Source organism: Schistocerca nitens, chromosome 3 (assembly GCF_023898315.1).
Source record: "Schistocerca nitens isolate TAMUIC-IGC-003100 chromosome 3, iqSchNite1.1, whole genome shotgun sequence".
Lineage (NCBI taxonomy): Eukaryota > Metazoa > Arthropoda > Insecta > Orthoptera > Acrididae > Schistocerca > Schistocerca nitens.
Genome location: NC_064616.1, coordinates 194,255,205 through 194,272,460, shown reverse-complemented (window position 1 = coordinate 194,272,460; position 17,256 = coordinate 194,255,205). Strand labels below are relative to the sequence as shown.

The following is a 17,256-nucleotide window of genomic DNA, read 5'->3' as shown; positions in this document are numbered from 1 at the left end:
TCAAGACACCGTGCAGGCCAGTCCATTACAGGGATGTTATTGTTGCATAACCACTCTGTCACAGGCCGTGCATTATGAACAGGTGCTCGATCGTGTTGAAAGATGCAACTGCCATCTCCGAATTGCTCTTCAATAGATGTAAGCAAGAAGGTGCTTAAAACATCAATGTAGGCCTGTGTTGTGATAGTGCCATGCAAAACATCAAGGGGTACAAGCCCCATCCATGAAAAACATGACCACACCATAACACCACCGCTCAGAATTTTACTGTTGGCACTACACACTCTGGCAGATGATGTTCACCAGGCATTCGCCATACCAACACTCTGCCATCAGATCGCCACATCGAGTACCATGAATCATCACTCCACACAACATTTTTTTCACTGTTCAATCGTCCAATATTTACGCTCTTTACACCGAGAGAGGCGTCATTTGACATTTACCGGCATTATGTGTGGCTTGTGAGCAGCTGCTTGACTGTGAAACCGAAGTTTTCTCACCTCCAGACTAAATGCCATAGCACTTGCAGTGGACCCTGATGCTGTTTGGAAGTCCTGTGTGATGGTCTGAATTGATGTCTGCCTAATACACATTACGACCCTCTTCAAATGTCGGTGGTCTCTGTCAGTCAACAGACGAGGTCGGCTTGTACGCTTTTGTGCTGCACATGTCCCTTCACATTACCACTTTACTATCAAATTGGAAACAGTGGACCTATCGATGATTAGGAGTTTGGAAATCCCACATACAGACATATGACACAAGTGACACCCACTCACCTGATCACGTTCGAAGTCCGTGAGGCACCCATTCTGCTCTCTCACGATGTCTAATGACTAATGACGTTGCTGATATGGAGTATCTGGCAGTAGGTGGCAGCACAGTGCACCTAATAGCAATAACGTTTGCTTTTGGGGGTGTCCGGATACTTTGATCACATAGTGTATGTTTCATCTTTAGTATCTTCTAAAGTATATGTCAGGTTCTAACTCTTACCACACTTAGCCAAGTGAAAATTTGGTTTTTGTATTCATGTAACTATTTATTATAAAATATAGCATAACTTTGCACCCTGTATATGTTACTCATCATCCCATAATGATACACAATTTTCCATTTATTCAGTATATATTCTGGAACTTACAGTTTATTTCCATTGTATCATTATTGTCATGTAAGTTATAATTCAGCATAGTACAATTGGACACATTCCACATTGTTGCATTTCACTCGCTACCTGGATTTATAAAAACACAATAAATAAAGAAAATTGTATTTCACATAATACTCTAGAGACCTCTGTCCACAGGAAACATGGATATGATTCATGTAAAGTAAGTGGGGAATAAAAAAAATTTATCATCCATCAGTTGCTTCTTCACAATTTCTCAACACACCACATGAAAGTTATGTACTTTTAAATCCAATTAAAAACAATTAAAATGAGCTAGCAATGGGATATATTTTCTCAAGTTTCCAATTAGGGGGTTTTGTAGCTATCTGGTACTACGTTCACTCTTCCTGTTCTCTCCATCTCAACAATCACCTATGGATTCCTTGCATACAAACATTCACTTCACTAATCCAAACATATAACAAAAATGGATGTACATGTGTATTTATATATGTATATACGTGCATACCACATGTCCCTGTAAACCACTGGAACTGCTTCAACCAAACTTTGTACACACATCATTGACTGACTGGAAAGAATTGCTGTGGGGTAAGAACTATTTACATACCAAAGGGATTTGCAGGTGGGGGGGGGGGGGGGGGGTATGTAACATATGATGCACAAATACCCATACTTTATTCTCCCAGTACTTGAGAATGAGAGCACTTAGAACCTTGCAATTAACTAGACATATAATTTCAAACCTTTACTAAACTACTACTCGCTGACAACACGCAAAACGACAAAAGGAGAAAGTTTATCACTTACTAAATTTTTGCTGTTCATGCAGTGAAACTGCTACGCAAAGCACAACATTTCAATTTTTTCCTTCTTTGCTACTAACTGTATTCGCCACACATTTTTCAGGCAGTATTTGTGGTGTCATCTGAAGAATGAGGTGTCAAAGCAAAGCTGATATCTCGCAATGCGACCACAAGAAACAATATTCGCTGCAAGCCCCTCTGACAAATGAGCAGCACCAGCATATAGTCATGTCCACAAACATTTTGCTACACTGCCACATCTGCATTTCTACTTATGGCCGAGTACAGGACAGTTCTTGCCACAGTCCGAGATCATCGACTAAGGCAACAGCATTGTCTTCTAGTAGGCCAGCTGTGTGTTCAATGTGTTAGGCAGAACTCAATGTGAACTTTATTGTAAAATGTACTCTGGGTGAGAGACTTGTAATTTGTCTGTATCATACAATATGTCTATCTTCAGAAAAAGTTGTAAATCCCCTTGACACCCCCTGTGAAAAGTTAAGTAAATTTTCTTATCAATACTGGAATAAAGTGAACTAATATTTTATGAGACGTAGTATCCACTCAGTCTCCGCCTGGAGAAAAACAAAGAACCCACCATTGTCCGGTGAGTGTATTTTCATCTGGTACAACAGTATTCAAACATACCACTGAATGTATTGGTAAAATTATATCATAGTATGACGAGTGTTCATGACAGATGAAACTATGAGACGCACAAAATTAAACTGCATTGTGCAACTCACTAGGTAAGTAGGTGAATATATGCAAACAACTATGTGTGAAATTTACTAAATGTATTTGAAATATACGTGACACTAATACGCACAGGCAAAGCCATGGGTGTAAACCTTATCCTAAACCCCTGGAACATTTTCAACCAAATTTGCTAAACATTGTGGGCAGAGGAGAGGGGCAGAGGAGGGGGTGCAAAAGGAGAGGGGCGGAGGAGAGGGGGTGCAAAAGGAGAGGGGCGGAGGAGAGGGCGTGGAAAAGGAGAGGGGGTGGAAAAGGAGAGGGGCCGAGGAGAGGGGGGAGAAAAGGAGAGGGGCCGAGGAGAGGGGGTGGAAAAGGAGAGGGGCCGAGGAGAGGGGGGAGAAAAGGAGAGGGGCCGAGGAGAGGGGGGAGAAAAGGAGAGGGGCCGAGGAGAGGGGCTGCAAAAGGAGAGGGGCCGAGGAGAGGGCGTGGAAGAGGAGAGGAGCCGAGGAGAGGGAGTGGAAGAGGAGAGGGAGTGGAAGAGGAGAGGGTGTGGAAGAGGAGAGGGGCCGAGGAGAGGGGGTGGAAAAGGAGAGGGGCGGAGGAGAGGGGGTGGAAAAGGAGAGGGGCGGAGGAGAGGGCGTGGATAAGGAGATGGGCGGAGGAGAGGGGGTGGAAAAGGAGAGGGGCGGAGGAGAGGGGGTGGAAAAGGAGAGGGGCGGAGGAGAGGGGGTGGAAAAGGAGAGGGGCGGAGGAGAGGGGGTGGAAAAGGAGAGGGGGTGGAAAAGGAGAGGGGGTGGAAAAGGAGAGGGGGTGGAAAAGGAGAGGGGGTGGAAAAGGAGAGGGGGTGGAAAATGAGAGGGGGTGGAAAAGGAGAGGGGGTGGAAAAGGAGAGGGGGTGGAAAATGAGAGGGGGTGGAAAATGAGAGGGGGTGGAAAAGGAGAGGGGGTGGAAAAGGAGAGGGGGTGGAAAAGGAGAGGGGGTGGAAAAGGAGAGGGGGGTGGAAAAGGAGAGGGGGTGGAAAAGGAGAGGGGGTGGAAAAGGAGAGGGGGTGGAAAAGGAGAGGGGGTGGAAAAGGAGAGGGGGTGGAAAAGGAGAGGGGGTGGAAAAGGAGAGGGGGTGGAAAAGGAGAGGGGGTGGAAAAGGAGAGGGGGTGGAAAAGGAGAGGGGGTGAAAAAGGAGAGGGGCAGAGGAGAGGGGGTGGAAAAGGAGATGGACTGAGAGGGGTTGGAAAAGGAGATGGACGGAGAGGGGTTGGAAAAGGAGATGGACGGAGAGGGGTTGGAAAAGGAGATGGACGGAGAGGGGTTGGAAAAGGAGATGGACAGAGAGGGGTTGGAAAAGGAGATGGACAGAGAGGGGTTGGAAAAGGAGATGGACAGAGAGGGGTTGGAAAAGGAGATGGACAGAGAGGGGTTGGAAAAGGAGATGGACAGAGAGGGGTTGGAAAAGGAGATGGACAGAGAGGGGTTGGAAAAGGAGATGGACAGAGAGGGGTTGGAAAAGGAGATGGACGGAGAGGGGTTGGAAAAGGAGATGGACGGAGAGGGGGGTGGAAAAGGAGAGGGACTAATAGAGGATTGGGCATCAGAAGTTGAAAGAATTAATTTCAGCTTTGCAATGAAGCTGACCACAGTACTTTTCTCGCTTGTGAATAATTGATACTTGACATCCATTAGTTGAAATTGACTTTACTGGAGTGTTAATTACAGTCACACAATATCCATATTTCACATGCTCCTCCCGTCGGGTAGACCTTTCGCCTGGTGCAAGTCTTTCGATTTGACGCCACTTCGGCGACTTGCGCGTCGATGGGGATGAAATGATGATGATTAGGACAACACAACACCCAGTCCCTGGGCGGAGAAAATCTCCGACCCAGCCGGGAATCGAACCCGGGCCCTTTGGATTGACAGTCTGTCGCGCTGACCACTCAGTTACCGGGGGCGGACATATTTCACATGCTGAAATGCCATACCACACAGTTTCTACAATAAAACATTCTATATCTGAGGTGTTCAACTTGAAATGCCAATGGAGTCTTTCGAAGTGGCATATCTGAATAAAGTCTTATCGTATTTCATGCTGTGTCAATTTATTCGAATTGATGTGTCTTCAAAACCGAGAAGATTTTATTCTGAAATCCCAACATTTCCAATTTTTACAAAAACTATTTTTATGCCATTTTGTTGTCCCTGTAGTACAATCTATCAGTAAATGTATGAATAACGTTCACACATCTACAATTATTTGTTATTTTGCTGTATGAAAATCATAGGTTAAATGCAAACCCTGACAATTCCAATGGTCTGTGAATGTCAGAAAATCATTTCCTTTTAATAAGCTCTATCAAATAGACATCACATTTCCTTTTGCCAGCTTCTGCTCTCGTACTTTGATTTGAGTCTCGAGGTGATCTGCTGCCTTACGTCTGTAGTTTTATGTAGAAAAGGATCTATGGCTATTACAGTAATTCCATATACTCCAAAAAGGAGAAGTAAGAGAGAGAAATGTTGCTGCCACAAAAAGAGTCGAGTTAAAATTAAGATGGATAGTTTCTGTCACATTTGTTAAGTTACTAAGTCTGTTAGGTCTGTTTACTTTTACTGCTGGTATTTTTATACTGATAGCATTTCACATTCATTATTTATAGGTACTGTACCACTTCATTTCTGCAGTTCCCCAAATGCAGGCACTATGATAAGACACATACTTCTTTCTAGTGGCATTTATTGATGATGCACGATACGAAGCCGTTTCAGTATTTGTTTTACAACAATAAGGATAAAATCAAACAATTATTTTATTTTGAAATTCTGCCTCCAGAAAGTTGTAAGTCTAAAGCTATTCACAGTCTCAGTAAGGTAACCAAAATAACTGTCACAGTTTACAGGGATGCTTTTCTTAGCATTCTTGGAAAAGTCAGGGTAAGCACATGAAACATCCAGGACAGTGGCACTACAAGTTTTAAAGAGTGAATGCGCAGCCAAACCTCACAGACTTTACTACCACAAGGCAGGTGTGCTTCACCAGTCCTGTTTACCTATGCAAAAGGATGTTGTCATATGGGATCTGCACATAAACTACCAATGAACCACTGTGTGTTGCCCACATGACAAATGTACTCATTTTGTACATAACGAACACTGGGACAATCTTTAAACTACAAATTTAAAGAATTAAATGAATAATTTTCACTCATTCAAGAGAAACTGTGAAGATAAGAGGCAAACTTTTCCATAAATCTGATGTTGGTTCAGACTAGTACCCCCCCCCCCCCCCCCCACACACACACACAAACAAACATTATGGTGGTGACCAAAAAGACTGTAATGATCTGAGCTTTCTCATCAGATCACCGAGTCAACAGAAGAATGTGATTACAGTGAGATAGAAGAAGAGGGTCTCTACAACCCAATGGATGAATGCTAAGTGTTATGTATTTGAGGGCTGGTTATTGCAGGAACAATACTCATTCTGTTGAGAAAGATTGTAACTTGTTTTTCATAAATGTTCAAGAATTGTCTGGATTCCATTTTAGTGGTTTCATAAAAAATATGCAACCTATGTAATATTCTTTGTTTAAATGAATACATTTTGGATTCAGCTTCAACATGATGAAATATAACCAGTCTATCAAGTAACCACTGGAATAGTATCAGATTCAATAGTAAATCCAAACATTTCCAAAATATAAGTTCCTTTATTCTGCACACAATGTGTTTGTCTTGTCTACTGGATGTGAAATTACACAGCTGACAACACAGATCATGTGACAAAAGTATCAGTAATATAAAGCACAAAGATTTCATGTAACATGTTTTTCATCTTTCCTGAAAAGTTAGCAGAAGTGAGATGATGACGATGATGTCTGATGACAAAGATTTCATCAAATATAGTCCATCTCAAGTAAAAATGTTGCAGTAGATTACTACTTTATTAAAGGGACTCTGACAACACGCAAAAAGTATGCTAGATATAGTGACATTATCCACCATGTGTACCATCAAGATGCATTAGCAGTCTGTTAAGATGATATGACAGACCAGAACAGATAATTCATTCCACAGAGTTCATGAATTTCCAAGACGAGCAGATGAATTCCTGAAACAGGCATAATGAATCAAGGCCACAATTTTAATTCACCTAATTATATCCAGGTCAATTATTTGTGTGACCTGTCCACGATTGCAACGAGTAGGCAAACTTTCAATCATCCACTGCAGTTCTCACTGAGGAACTGCATAATGTTAGGATATTCTCCAGGTGCCATGAATATTCAATGTGATGTATGGGAACTTGTGACTAAGTATTCATAAACACACCAAATAACACTGGTAAATGTTGGGTGTTGTCTCTTATTGTATATGCAGTGATGCCAATCAACTAGGAGAGAGAAAAACATTTTGTGGAGCAATAATTAACATAACACACTGTGGCAGTTCTATTTAAGAAGATGGGCTCAGAGAATAGCTGACTGATGTCATTTACCAGCTGGTGAAGCAGCTATAATGACATCTGAGAAGTGGCCATTACATGTAGTTCTGTTTTGAGAAGTGGCATTCCTGCAAATGGGAATCTCATTAAAGAAAGTTTAAAAGGCCACTCTCAACACTTACTACATGGTAATACTCAATTCATGACAACGAAAAGCTGCCAATGTACTGGACTCCTACCAGTTCTGGTATGAACCAGACTCAACATCTATAGTGAAGATGTGCACATAAAAGCACAGAGTATCCTAATATATGAGCTAGACAAAAGCTAATTTCATTTAAAATTTTCAGGTATGTCATTTGTTGCAGAAGACAACCCTTGTAGATCTGGTACAAAGGTAACAGAATGAGCCCTCAAAGGACAAAAGGACTCATCAGATGGTCACACTGTTGTCCAGAAGTCACTGATCACAATAGAAAGATATACAACATTGCTTAAAGCTACCATTTATTCATCAAATAACGAGAACAAGGTTTTATGTATCTGCAGTATAAACGTGGCAGTCACACAAGCATATGTGCACCTAGTGGATGTTTGAGTGAACAGTGAAATTTAGTAAACCTGGCGTGATGGCCTAGGGCTGTTTTACCTGGTGTGAGTTGGGACTATCAATTTGGTTGATGGAAAAAGGAACACAGTTTTTTTCTAAACATTTTAAGCACTAGTAATGACAGAGGGACTTTTTCAGAATGACAATTCTTCTATCTGCAAAGCAATGATCCTTTCCTCATTGTGTGGGAAAAATCATGCGGGCTGCTAACAGGCATGGCTTGAGCCCTACGTAACATCTTGCTGGACTACAGTACATGTTGTGGGGTGGATAAATTTGCCCAAAATGTGCAACCCCTATTCAAACATGCTTCAGCAAACTAGATTTTAGTGTGAAGTTCTGCTCCAGGATTAAAGATTGAACTGAACAGCAAAAGGAGGTCTCACACCTCTTGATGGAGAGCAATAAGTATCTAGATACTTTTGGTGACATAGTGTAACTAACTCCAGACAAGTTCACAGAATTTGGCCATCAACTTAACACAGATATGTTATCAAAAAAGAGGAATGTAATGTAAATAGATGTTTCAGTTTATTTGGACTTACTTTGTTTGAGGAAGATTCATTTCAGTTCTATACTGATTTAAGCATGTTGGTAAAGAAGCAGAACTTGTTTCATTGTTGTTATTTGTTATAACAACAAACACATCAACCGCCTTTTTGTTTTTCTGTGCCCACATTACAGGTTGTGCCATATTCACTTTAGCAGCAGAACAACGCTAGAAACAAAAATATTGCACAATTGGAATACTTCATAAAGCTTTCTTAATGTTACATAAAAATGAAAATGTGATTAGACAATGCATCAGTAAAAGCATATATCAGTAAGAATTATTTCAGTATTTAATGTAAAAATTACTGAACAATTAAAAACTTTTTATTTATTTCCAAACACAAAGAACATGGGTTCCGCACGTTAAATTACCATTGATCACATTGTCTTCAATCAGATGACTGGTTTGATGGAGCTCTCGATGGTAGTCTATTATGTATATACTGTATCTTTAGCATATCCCTCTACAACTAACCCCCCCTCCTCTCCCCCACTCTCTCTCTCTCTCTCTCTCTCTCTCTCTCTCTCTCTCTCTCTCTCTCTCGCTGTCGACCCCCGACACCCCCCCCCCCCCCCCCGAAAATAAGTCCTTTCTTCAGCATTCTTTTGTACAACCACAGCTGAAAGAGTTTCTGTTATCTTACCACATTTCACTTCCTTGTAAGGCTCCAAGACAAATACTTTCAGAAAGATTTTGTAACACTTCAGTTTATATTCAATGATAATGTATTTCTCTTTTCCAGATAATATTTTCTTACTACTGCAATTTATATTCTATATCCTATTTACTTTTGCTGTAAGTTATTTTTCTCCCCATACAACAAAACAAAACAGTGTAATACACAATATGTAATAACCATAAAAAAAATTGCTTGTCTTCATAAATATGAAGAGGATCAAAGTTAACACATGTAGTGGTGCCATAACTTCACTAATAATGACTACATTGACACATTTCTACCACAACAACAACTGTAACTCACATTTTAGTACACATAATGAATCATTGTAGAGTGAGCCACACTTTAGAAAAAGACGTGTTATGAGGGAGAGAAATATGATAGTACACAGAGGAAAGGCAAACCTATGAGATGACTGCACGATGCAGCATGAAATGTGCACATTGGAAGAAGCATCAGGCAGTTAGAATTTGGCTAAGTAGAAAGCACACATCCTCATTCTATTTAAGTGAGGCAGTGAAACCCTGGAAAACCTAACTCTGGATAGCTGTGCCGGTTTCTGAGGATGGCCTTCCCTATATTCCATCCTATTTCAGTTGTCACGTGATACCTGACATCATACAGAATTTCCATTGGACAGTTCAAGAGAAGACGCCTGTGGAAGGGTGATTGTATGAATGGTTACCACCTGCCTCTGACTGACAAGACAACAGCAAACCTGAAGCTTGTAACCAGGGACTGCCCTTCCTGAGCACAATGTTGATGCTGTAAAGCAGTTCTCTTGTGGCTACAACTCCAGGTCTTGAGAAGCTGCTGTCTGGTGAATACACAAGGCATACCCGACTTGGGATTTCTGGCAGTCAAAGTCTTTAGAACACAAGATCACAAATTTAAAGCTGATTACCAAAGTCTTAATACACTGGCAGACTGGAGTACCATCTTTCTTCCTTATCTACAGTATTTATTTCTATATCCCTGATATTTTTGCAAAATATTTGCTGTAAAGAATTACTGTGCAGCACACCTTACAGTTTCAGAATATGATGACATTAATCTGCCTCTATCTAATGTCTTGGAGTTTGAAATGCTCTCATTCATGGTTAATGTTCATAAGGTAAAACAAAGATGACAAGTGGAACTTATAGAGCATGACAGACGTCAAGAACATTTTTCCCCTGGTGATATTCTGCACAAAACTAAATCTACAAAATGTAAATGGTCAAGTCAACTGCATTATGCTCAGCTGCCACAGTATGGCCAGGTAGGAAGACAAATGTCAGAATCATATCGATGATATTAGAAGACTATATTCTTCACATAGATATGTTCATAATGTAGTTGCATCAAAATTCTTGGCAATATCTTGCTTCAGAAAACTTAGCTTTCAACTGAAATAAAAGACATTTGTAAAGGAAAATGTAATTTTATTAACTGTCACATTATTCTCATAGTAGTTTAATATGAATGCTATTTTTCATTTTATCTCCACAGACCCATCAGCACATCCGAATTTTTTGAAGTACTATACCAGTAACTGCATTCCACTTCATCAAGGTAATTTACAGAATTCATATTTTATAGAGCAACATTTTTCATGATAATAACGAGATAAAACATTGAGTAAAATGTTATTTTGGTGACAGGTGGGAACACTGGTATATAAAAGCCAGAGCTCAGGCTATACATGTATCTGGACAACGGCAGAAAACTGTTATGAAAATTTTATCAAATAAAACTATTTTCCCATGAACAGAAACCACTGAACCTTTACTTCTCAGACAATTCTTATAGCAGTCTTATTTGCTTTCCAACATTTTTCTGTATTACTATAAAACTAATTTCTCTGCTCAGACTTTTCTTTGACATGTCTCTGCCCTACCTGCAATATTCATAAGCAGTACAATGTCTGTATTACATTTCTACACTGACACTACTTAATGGTTCTTGGAAGAGTTCCTTTTACAACTGCTGATTCACTAGATTCATCACAGCCGAGTAAAGTGGCACACTGGTTAGCGCACTGGACTCGAATTCAAGTTGACAGTTCAAACCTGCATCTGGCCATACTGATTTAGGTTTTCTGTGATTTCCCTAAATCGCTTCAGGCAAATGGTACCTGTGAAAATGCAAAGCCCACTTCCTTTCCCATCCTCCCCTAACTTGTTGGTACCAATGACCTCACTGTTTGGTCTCCTCCCCCAAATCAGCCAACCAACCAACCAACCATCACCATCGCCATCACCATCATATACAGAGTTGACCCCATACTTGTTCCACATACTTTTAATTCTTACACAAATCAAGTCTGCACAGCAATGTGTCCAGAATAGGAATTGTTAAGCATTAGGTACACACCCACAAAGATGATGTGACTTACCAAATGAAAGTGCTGGCAGGTCGACAGACACACAAACAAACACAAACATACACACAAAATTCAAGCTTTCGCAACAAACTGTTGCCTCATCAGGAAAGAGGGAAGGAGAGGGAAAGACGAAAGGATGTGGGTTTTAAGGGAGAGGGTAAGGAGTCATTCCAATCCCGGGAGCGGAAAGACTTACCTTAGGGGGAAAAAAGGACGGGTATACACTCGTGCGCACACACACATATCCATCCACACATATACAGACACAAGCAGACATATTTAAATATGTGACTACCTACTACTTAATGGTCTGGTGCACTGTAAGACAATGGTTTACAGTACGATATTTCTATCAGCTTCAAAAATCAATTACATTCAATTGGCAGTGAAAGTAGCTACACCTGCATGGACAGATGATCAATAACTTTGAATCAGAATACTTTCAGCATAAATCACATGACCATGTATATATCACCAAATAGCATCTCTTCTATATGGTGAGTAACAATCTATCCTTTTCATAATACTGTTGTTATCCTATTGTGATTTTCCATCGTTTGACATTAAATAACATTTAAGACAAGACAACATCATGCCTTTCTGAGAACTTTTATACTTTTAACTTTTCTGAACACATTATTTATTGCGTCTGAGATGAATATAAGTCTTTAGCCTTTATCTGAACGTGCAGTTATGAAATCAACACACTAGTATTCAATATAAAGTCTAAACTCATTCTTAAGATATTAAACTTCCTAAAGCGTATACACTACTTTTTGATCCTTGGTATCACGTTCAGTCAATTCAATCTTACCGCTCTCATTGTTGAAATTGTTTCATTGAAAGACAGTGATTTATCCAATGGCACTTCCTCCATATCTGATGCTGAATATATAAGAACAGTAGCATCTGTCTCCGTTTTGTAAATACAATATGTTATCAGGAGTGCAGCCATACAACATGTCAATTCACGACACTGCCAACACTTTGTCAGTATCATATCAAATCCATTGTTGACTGCTATTATATACTTCAAGCCAGTTGGTTTAAGAAGCTGAAACATTTTTCAAAAAATAATCACAAAAAGTACACATCTTTTTGTATTCTTTTAAAGGTTGCAAAATATAATTAAATTTTAGTTTAGATACAAACAGAAGTAAATTAGATCCTGGTAAACATAAAAGTAATACAAGTTAGTTAATGGAGAAAATACTTTTAGGAAAACTGTCTATGAAGTGCACTTACCACCGTAACAAGTAACAAATATATTATTTACAATGAAATGATGTTTCTTTCATCAAATAAAGTCATATAGGTACAGTAAGCAACAAATCAAGCAACATGCCAATATCCCCGTGCTCTTTCAATTTTATACAGATTGTATTAGAAAAGGTACAGGGTGTTTCAAAAATGACCGGTATATTTGAAACGGCAATAAAAACTAAACGAGCAGCGATAGAAATACACCGTTTGTTGCAATATGCTTGGGACACCAGTACATTTTCAGGCAGACAAACTTTCGAAATTACAGTAGTTACAATTTTCAACAACAGATGGCGCTGCGGTCTGGGAAACTCTATAGTACGATATTTTCCACATATCCACCATGCGTAGCAATAATATGGCGTAGTCTCTGAATGAAATTACCCGAAACCTTTGACAATGTGTCTGGCGGAATGGCTTCACATGCAGATGAGATGTACTGCTTCAGCTGTTCAATTGTTTCTGGATTCTGGCGGTACACCTGGTCTTTCAAGTGTCCTCACAGAAAGAAGTCACAGGGGTTCATGTCTGGCGAATAGGGAGGCCAATCCACGCCGCCTCCTGTATGTTTCGGATAGCCCAAAGCAATCACACGATCATCGAAATATTCATTCAGGAAATTAAAGACGTCGGCCGTGCGATGTAGCCGGGCACCATCTTGCATAAACCACGAGGTGTTCGCAGTGTCGTCTAAGGCAGTTTGTACCGCCACAAATTCACGACGAATGTCCAGATAGTGTGATGCAGTAATCGTTTCGGATCTGAAAAATGGGCCAATGATTCCTTTGGAAGAAATGGCGGCCCAGACCAGTACTTTTTGAGGATGCAGGGACGATGGGACTGCAACATGGGGCTTTTCGGTTCCCCATATGCGCCAGTTCTGTTTATTGACGAAGCCGTCCAGGTAAAAATAAGCTTCGTCAGTAAACCAAATGCTGCCCACATGCATATCGCCGTCATCAATCCTGTGCACTATATCGTTAGCGAATGTCTCTCGTGCAGCAATGGTAGCGGTGCTGAGGGGTTGCCGCGTTTGAATTTTGTATGGATAGAGGTGTAAACTCTGGCGCATGAGACGATACGTGGACGTTGGCGTCATTTGGACCGCAGCTGCAACACGGCGAACGGAAACCCGCGGCCGCTGTTGGATCACCTGCTGCACTAGCTGCGCGTTGCCCTCTGTGGTTGCCGTACGTGGTCGCCCTACCTTTCCAGCACGTTCATCCGTCACGTTCCCAGTCCATTGAAATTTTTCAAACAGATCCTTTATTGTATCGCTTTTCGGTCCTTTGGTTACATTAAACCTCCGTTGAAAACGTCGTCTTGTTGCAACAACACTGTGTTCTAGGCGGTGGAATTCCAACACCAGAAAAATCCTATATTCTAAGGAATACACCATGTTGTCTACAGCACACTTGCACGTTGTGAACAGCACACGCTTACAGCAGAAAGACGACGTACAGAATGGCGCACCCACAGACTGCGTTGTCTTCTGTATCTTTCACATCACTTGCAGCGCCATCTGTTGTTGAAAATTGTAACTACTGTAATTTCGAAAGTTTGTCCGCCTGAAAATGTACTGTTGTCCCAAGCATATTGCAACAAACTGTGTATTTCTATCGCTGCTCGTTTAGTTTTTATTGCCGTTTCAAATATACCGGTCATTTTTTAAACACCCTGTATATGTTGTTTCACGTGCAACACTGTGTATCTGAAGAGGTGGTGGTATGGGTAGTTTGACTAAAAAGTTAATATGAGAGAGAGAGAGAGAGAGAGAGAGAGAGAGAGAGAGAGTGCTGTTGACGCCAACTGTTGATTAATTCCACTAACACAGTCCCTCGATAAAGCTAGTTAAGCGACAATACTACATCACATCAATAGTACATCAAAATTCTTGTACTAGGAAAGTTCTGGCAGAATGTAACTACTTCAGGAGCAAAGGAGACCACTCACCGAAAAGCAGAAGCATTATAGACTACAAGCAGAAATACAAGTACACACACATGTGCATGAGAGAGAGAGAGAGAGTGAGAGAGAGAGTCCCATTTATCTTGACCACCTTAAATAACTGTTTGTCCAGATGCAAATTACAAAATGTTTCAAACTAATGCTCTTTAGCCATCAGGGGGACATCAATCAGCACGATTGCCTTCGTTGTAGCTTTGTTTTTTACAAAGACATGAACAGCGGTATGACTTTTTTAAATGGCACCCTGTATTTTTTATTCAGTAATTCATTTCCTCTCCTAAAGACCTATTCAAAAATGTATCACAGTGTACCAGTCACTGAAACACAACATTATTAATTAAATTACAGAACACTGACATTGACGCTACCAGCCCTTAGTGCAGGTACTTGGGGTAATGGAACACATCCACGAGCTGGCGTTGATAGAGGACAAATGTAAACATAAGTAGAATGCACACCCGTCATTCCGTCAACCATTGTCAGTTGAAGAGTTGTGTGAGTAGAATGTACACCAATGAATAGAAGGTAGAAATGCTACTCATCTATGGGGAATGTAAGTTAGCAGAACAGTAACTGCAATACTGTTTTCTTCTATTTAGTACAGTAGTTTAGTCCTTTTAAAGTCTGTTGTGTAGAGTAGGCATACAGTAAAGGCTGTCCTTCCTACAAACTGCATCAACATAATGTTTCTTTTATTGTTTGTTGTTGAAGGTAGGCAAAATGCTACACAGGCAGCGGAACTCTACAGAGAGCGATATCGTGACAAGAACCCACCTTCCCGACGGATGTTTTCTCATCTTGTTGCGATGCTTCAGGAAACGGGAAGTTTCAACCCACGACAATGCAATCGTCATAGCACTCGCACAGAAGAAGCTGCTGGAGTTACTGTTCTCGCTTCCGTTGCTATGAATCCACACGTGAGCACATGACAGCTTGAACACGAGATTGGCTTTCCTAAAACCAGTGTATATCATATTCTTACACGTCACCAGTTCCATCCTTACCATGTACACCTACAACAAGAATTGCATGGGAATGATTTCCAGAATCGTGTACAGTTCTGCCAGTGGGCACAGCAGCAAATCCTTGCCAACCCGAACTACTTCTCCAATGTTCTATTTACTAATGAATGTTCCTTCTCAAACAAAGGACAGCTAAATACAAGAAACCTACATTATTGGTCCAGCGACAGCCCCCGATGGCTTAGACAGGTGGAACATCAGCGTCAATGGAGAGTTAACATCTGGTGTGGGATGCTTGGTACTACAATTATTGGCCCTTATTTCATCAATAGTAGTATAAACGGCACAGTGTATGCCAACTTCCTCAGGCGAATTCTTCCTCTTCTTCTGGATGAAGTGCCCCTAAGAACCAGAATGCTTATGTGGTATCAACACGATGGATGTCCAGCACATATTGTCTTGCATGCACGTCGTGTTCTGAACCGAAGGTATCCTGCAAGAGGGATTGGTTGAGGAGGAACAGTTACTTGGCCTGCTAGGTCTCCTGATTTAAATCCTCTGGACTTTTTTCTTTGGGGATGCATTAAAGACGTTGTCCATCGTGATATTCCAACAACTCCAGAGGACATCCAGGAACGTATCGTGCTTGCTTTTAATTCTCTTCAGCAGGTAACACTGGAAGCAGTAAATAATTCTTTCATTCAACTAGTGCACCAGTGTATCGGTATCCAGGGTCACCACTTTAAGCACCTTTCAATGTTCTACTCCTGCGCAATGGTACAGGAGAGTCAAAGTCAATTTTGTGTTATGTTTGTACTTGGTTTTCATTTGTTTTCTGACAACTCCAGAAAGTGGACGAGTTTGTGATCCCGGGGTTAAAGTCAATGTTGTGTTATGTAATTAATAACGTTGTGTTTCAGTGAATGTTACACTGTGATACATTTTTCAATAGGTCTTTAGGAGAGGAAATTAATTACTGAATAAAATATACAGGGAACCACTTAAACAAGTCATACCGCTGTTCATATCTTTGTAAAAAACAAAGCAACAACGAAGGCAATCATGTTGATTGATGTCTGCCTGATGGCTAAAGAACATTTGCTTGAAACATTTTATAATTTGCATCTAGACAAACAGTTATTTAGGGTGGTCAAGATAAATGGGACACCGTATATAGTACCGGCTGGACACATGACTCTCTCTCTCTCTCTCTCTCTCTCTCTCTCTCTCTCTCTCTCTCTCTCTCTCTGTGTGTGTGTGTGTGTGTGTGTGTGTGTGTGTGTGTGTGTGTGTGTAGAGGGGGGGGGGGGGTGCGTACTTGTACTCACATTTATTCCGAGAACTATCAAGTTTTCTTTTCTTGTTGCGTGTGTCCCTTCCAGCGACTCAATGCTTCTGCTTTTCAGTTAGTGGTCTCCTTTACTCTCAAAGCATGTACATCAAAATTTCATATGGCATAGTTAAAAAATACTTACGGAATCACTTTTCTATAAATGACTGGTGTCTTAGAAACTAATTAGGAGAATAATATACACTATGTGATCAAAAGTAGCCGAACATCCCCAAAAACATACATTGTTCATATTAGGTGCATTATGCTGCCTCCTACTGCCAGATACTCCATATCAGCCACCTCAGTAGTCATTAGGCATCATGAGAGAGCAGAATGGAGCGCTCCGCGGAACTCACGGACTTCGAACGTGGTCAGGTGATTGGGTGTCACTTGTATCATATTTCTGTACGCAAGATTTCCACACTCCTAAATATCCCCAGGTCCA

The 17,256-nt window shown here is 40.8% G+C and overlaps 1 protein-coding gene across 5 annotated transcripts in view; it reads right to left on the bottom strand.

Moving 5' to 3' along the window:
* Positions 1-17,256, bottom strand: part of LOC126248141 (RNA-binding protein Ro60-like) — a 139,012-nt gene that overhangs the window by 19,354 nt on the left and 102,402 nt on the right. For all 5 annotated transcript variants that reach the window (XM_049948839.1, XM_049948840.1, XM_049948837.1 and 2 more), the window contains 2 exons: positions 12,100-12,339; positions 8,234-8,406 (listed from right to left, as the gene is read on the bottom strand). In XM_049948839.1, the coding sequence (XP_049804796.1) occupies positions 8,234-8,406; positions 12,100-12,339 (413 nt within the window). The remainder of the gene's footprint in view (positions 1-8,233; positions 8,407-12,099; positions 12,340-17,256) is intronic.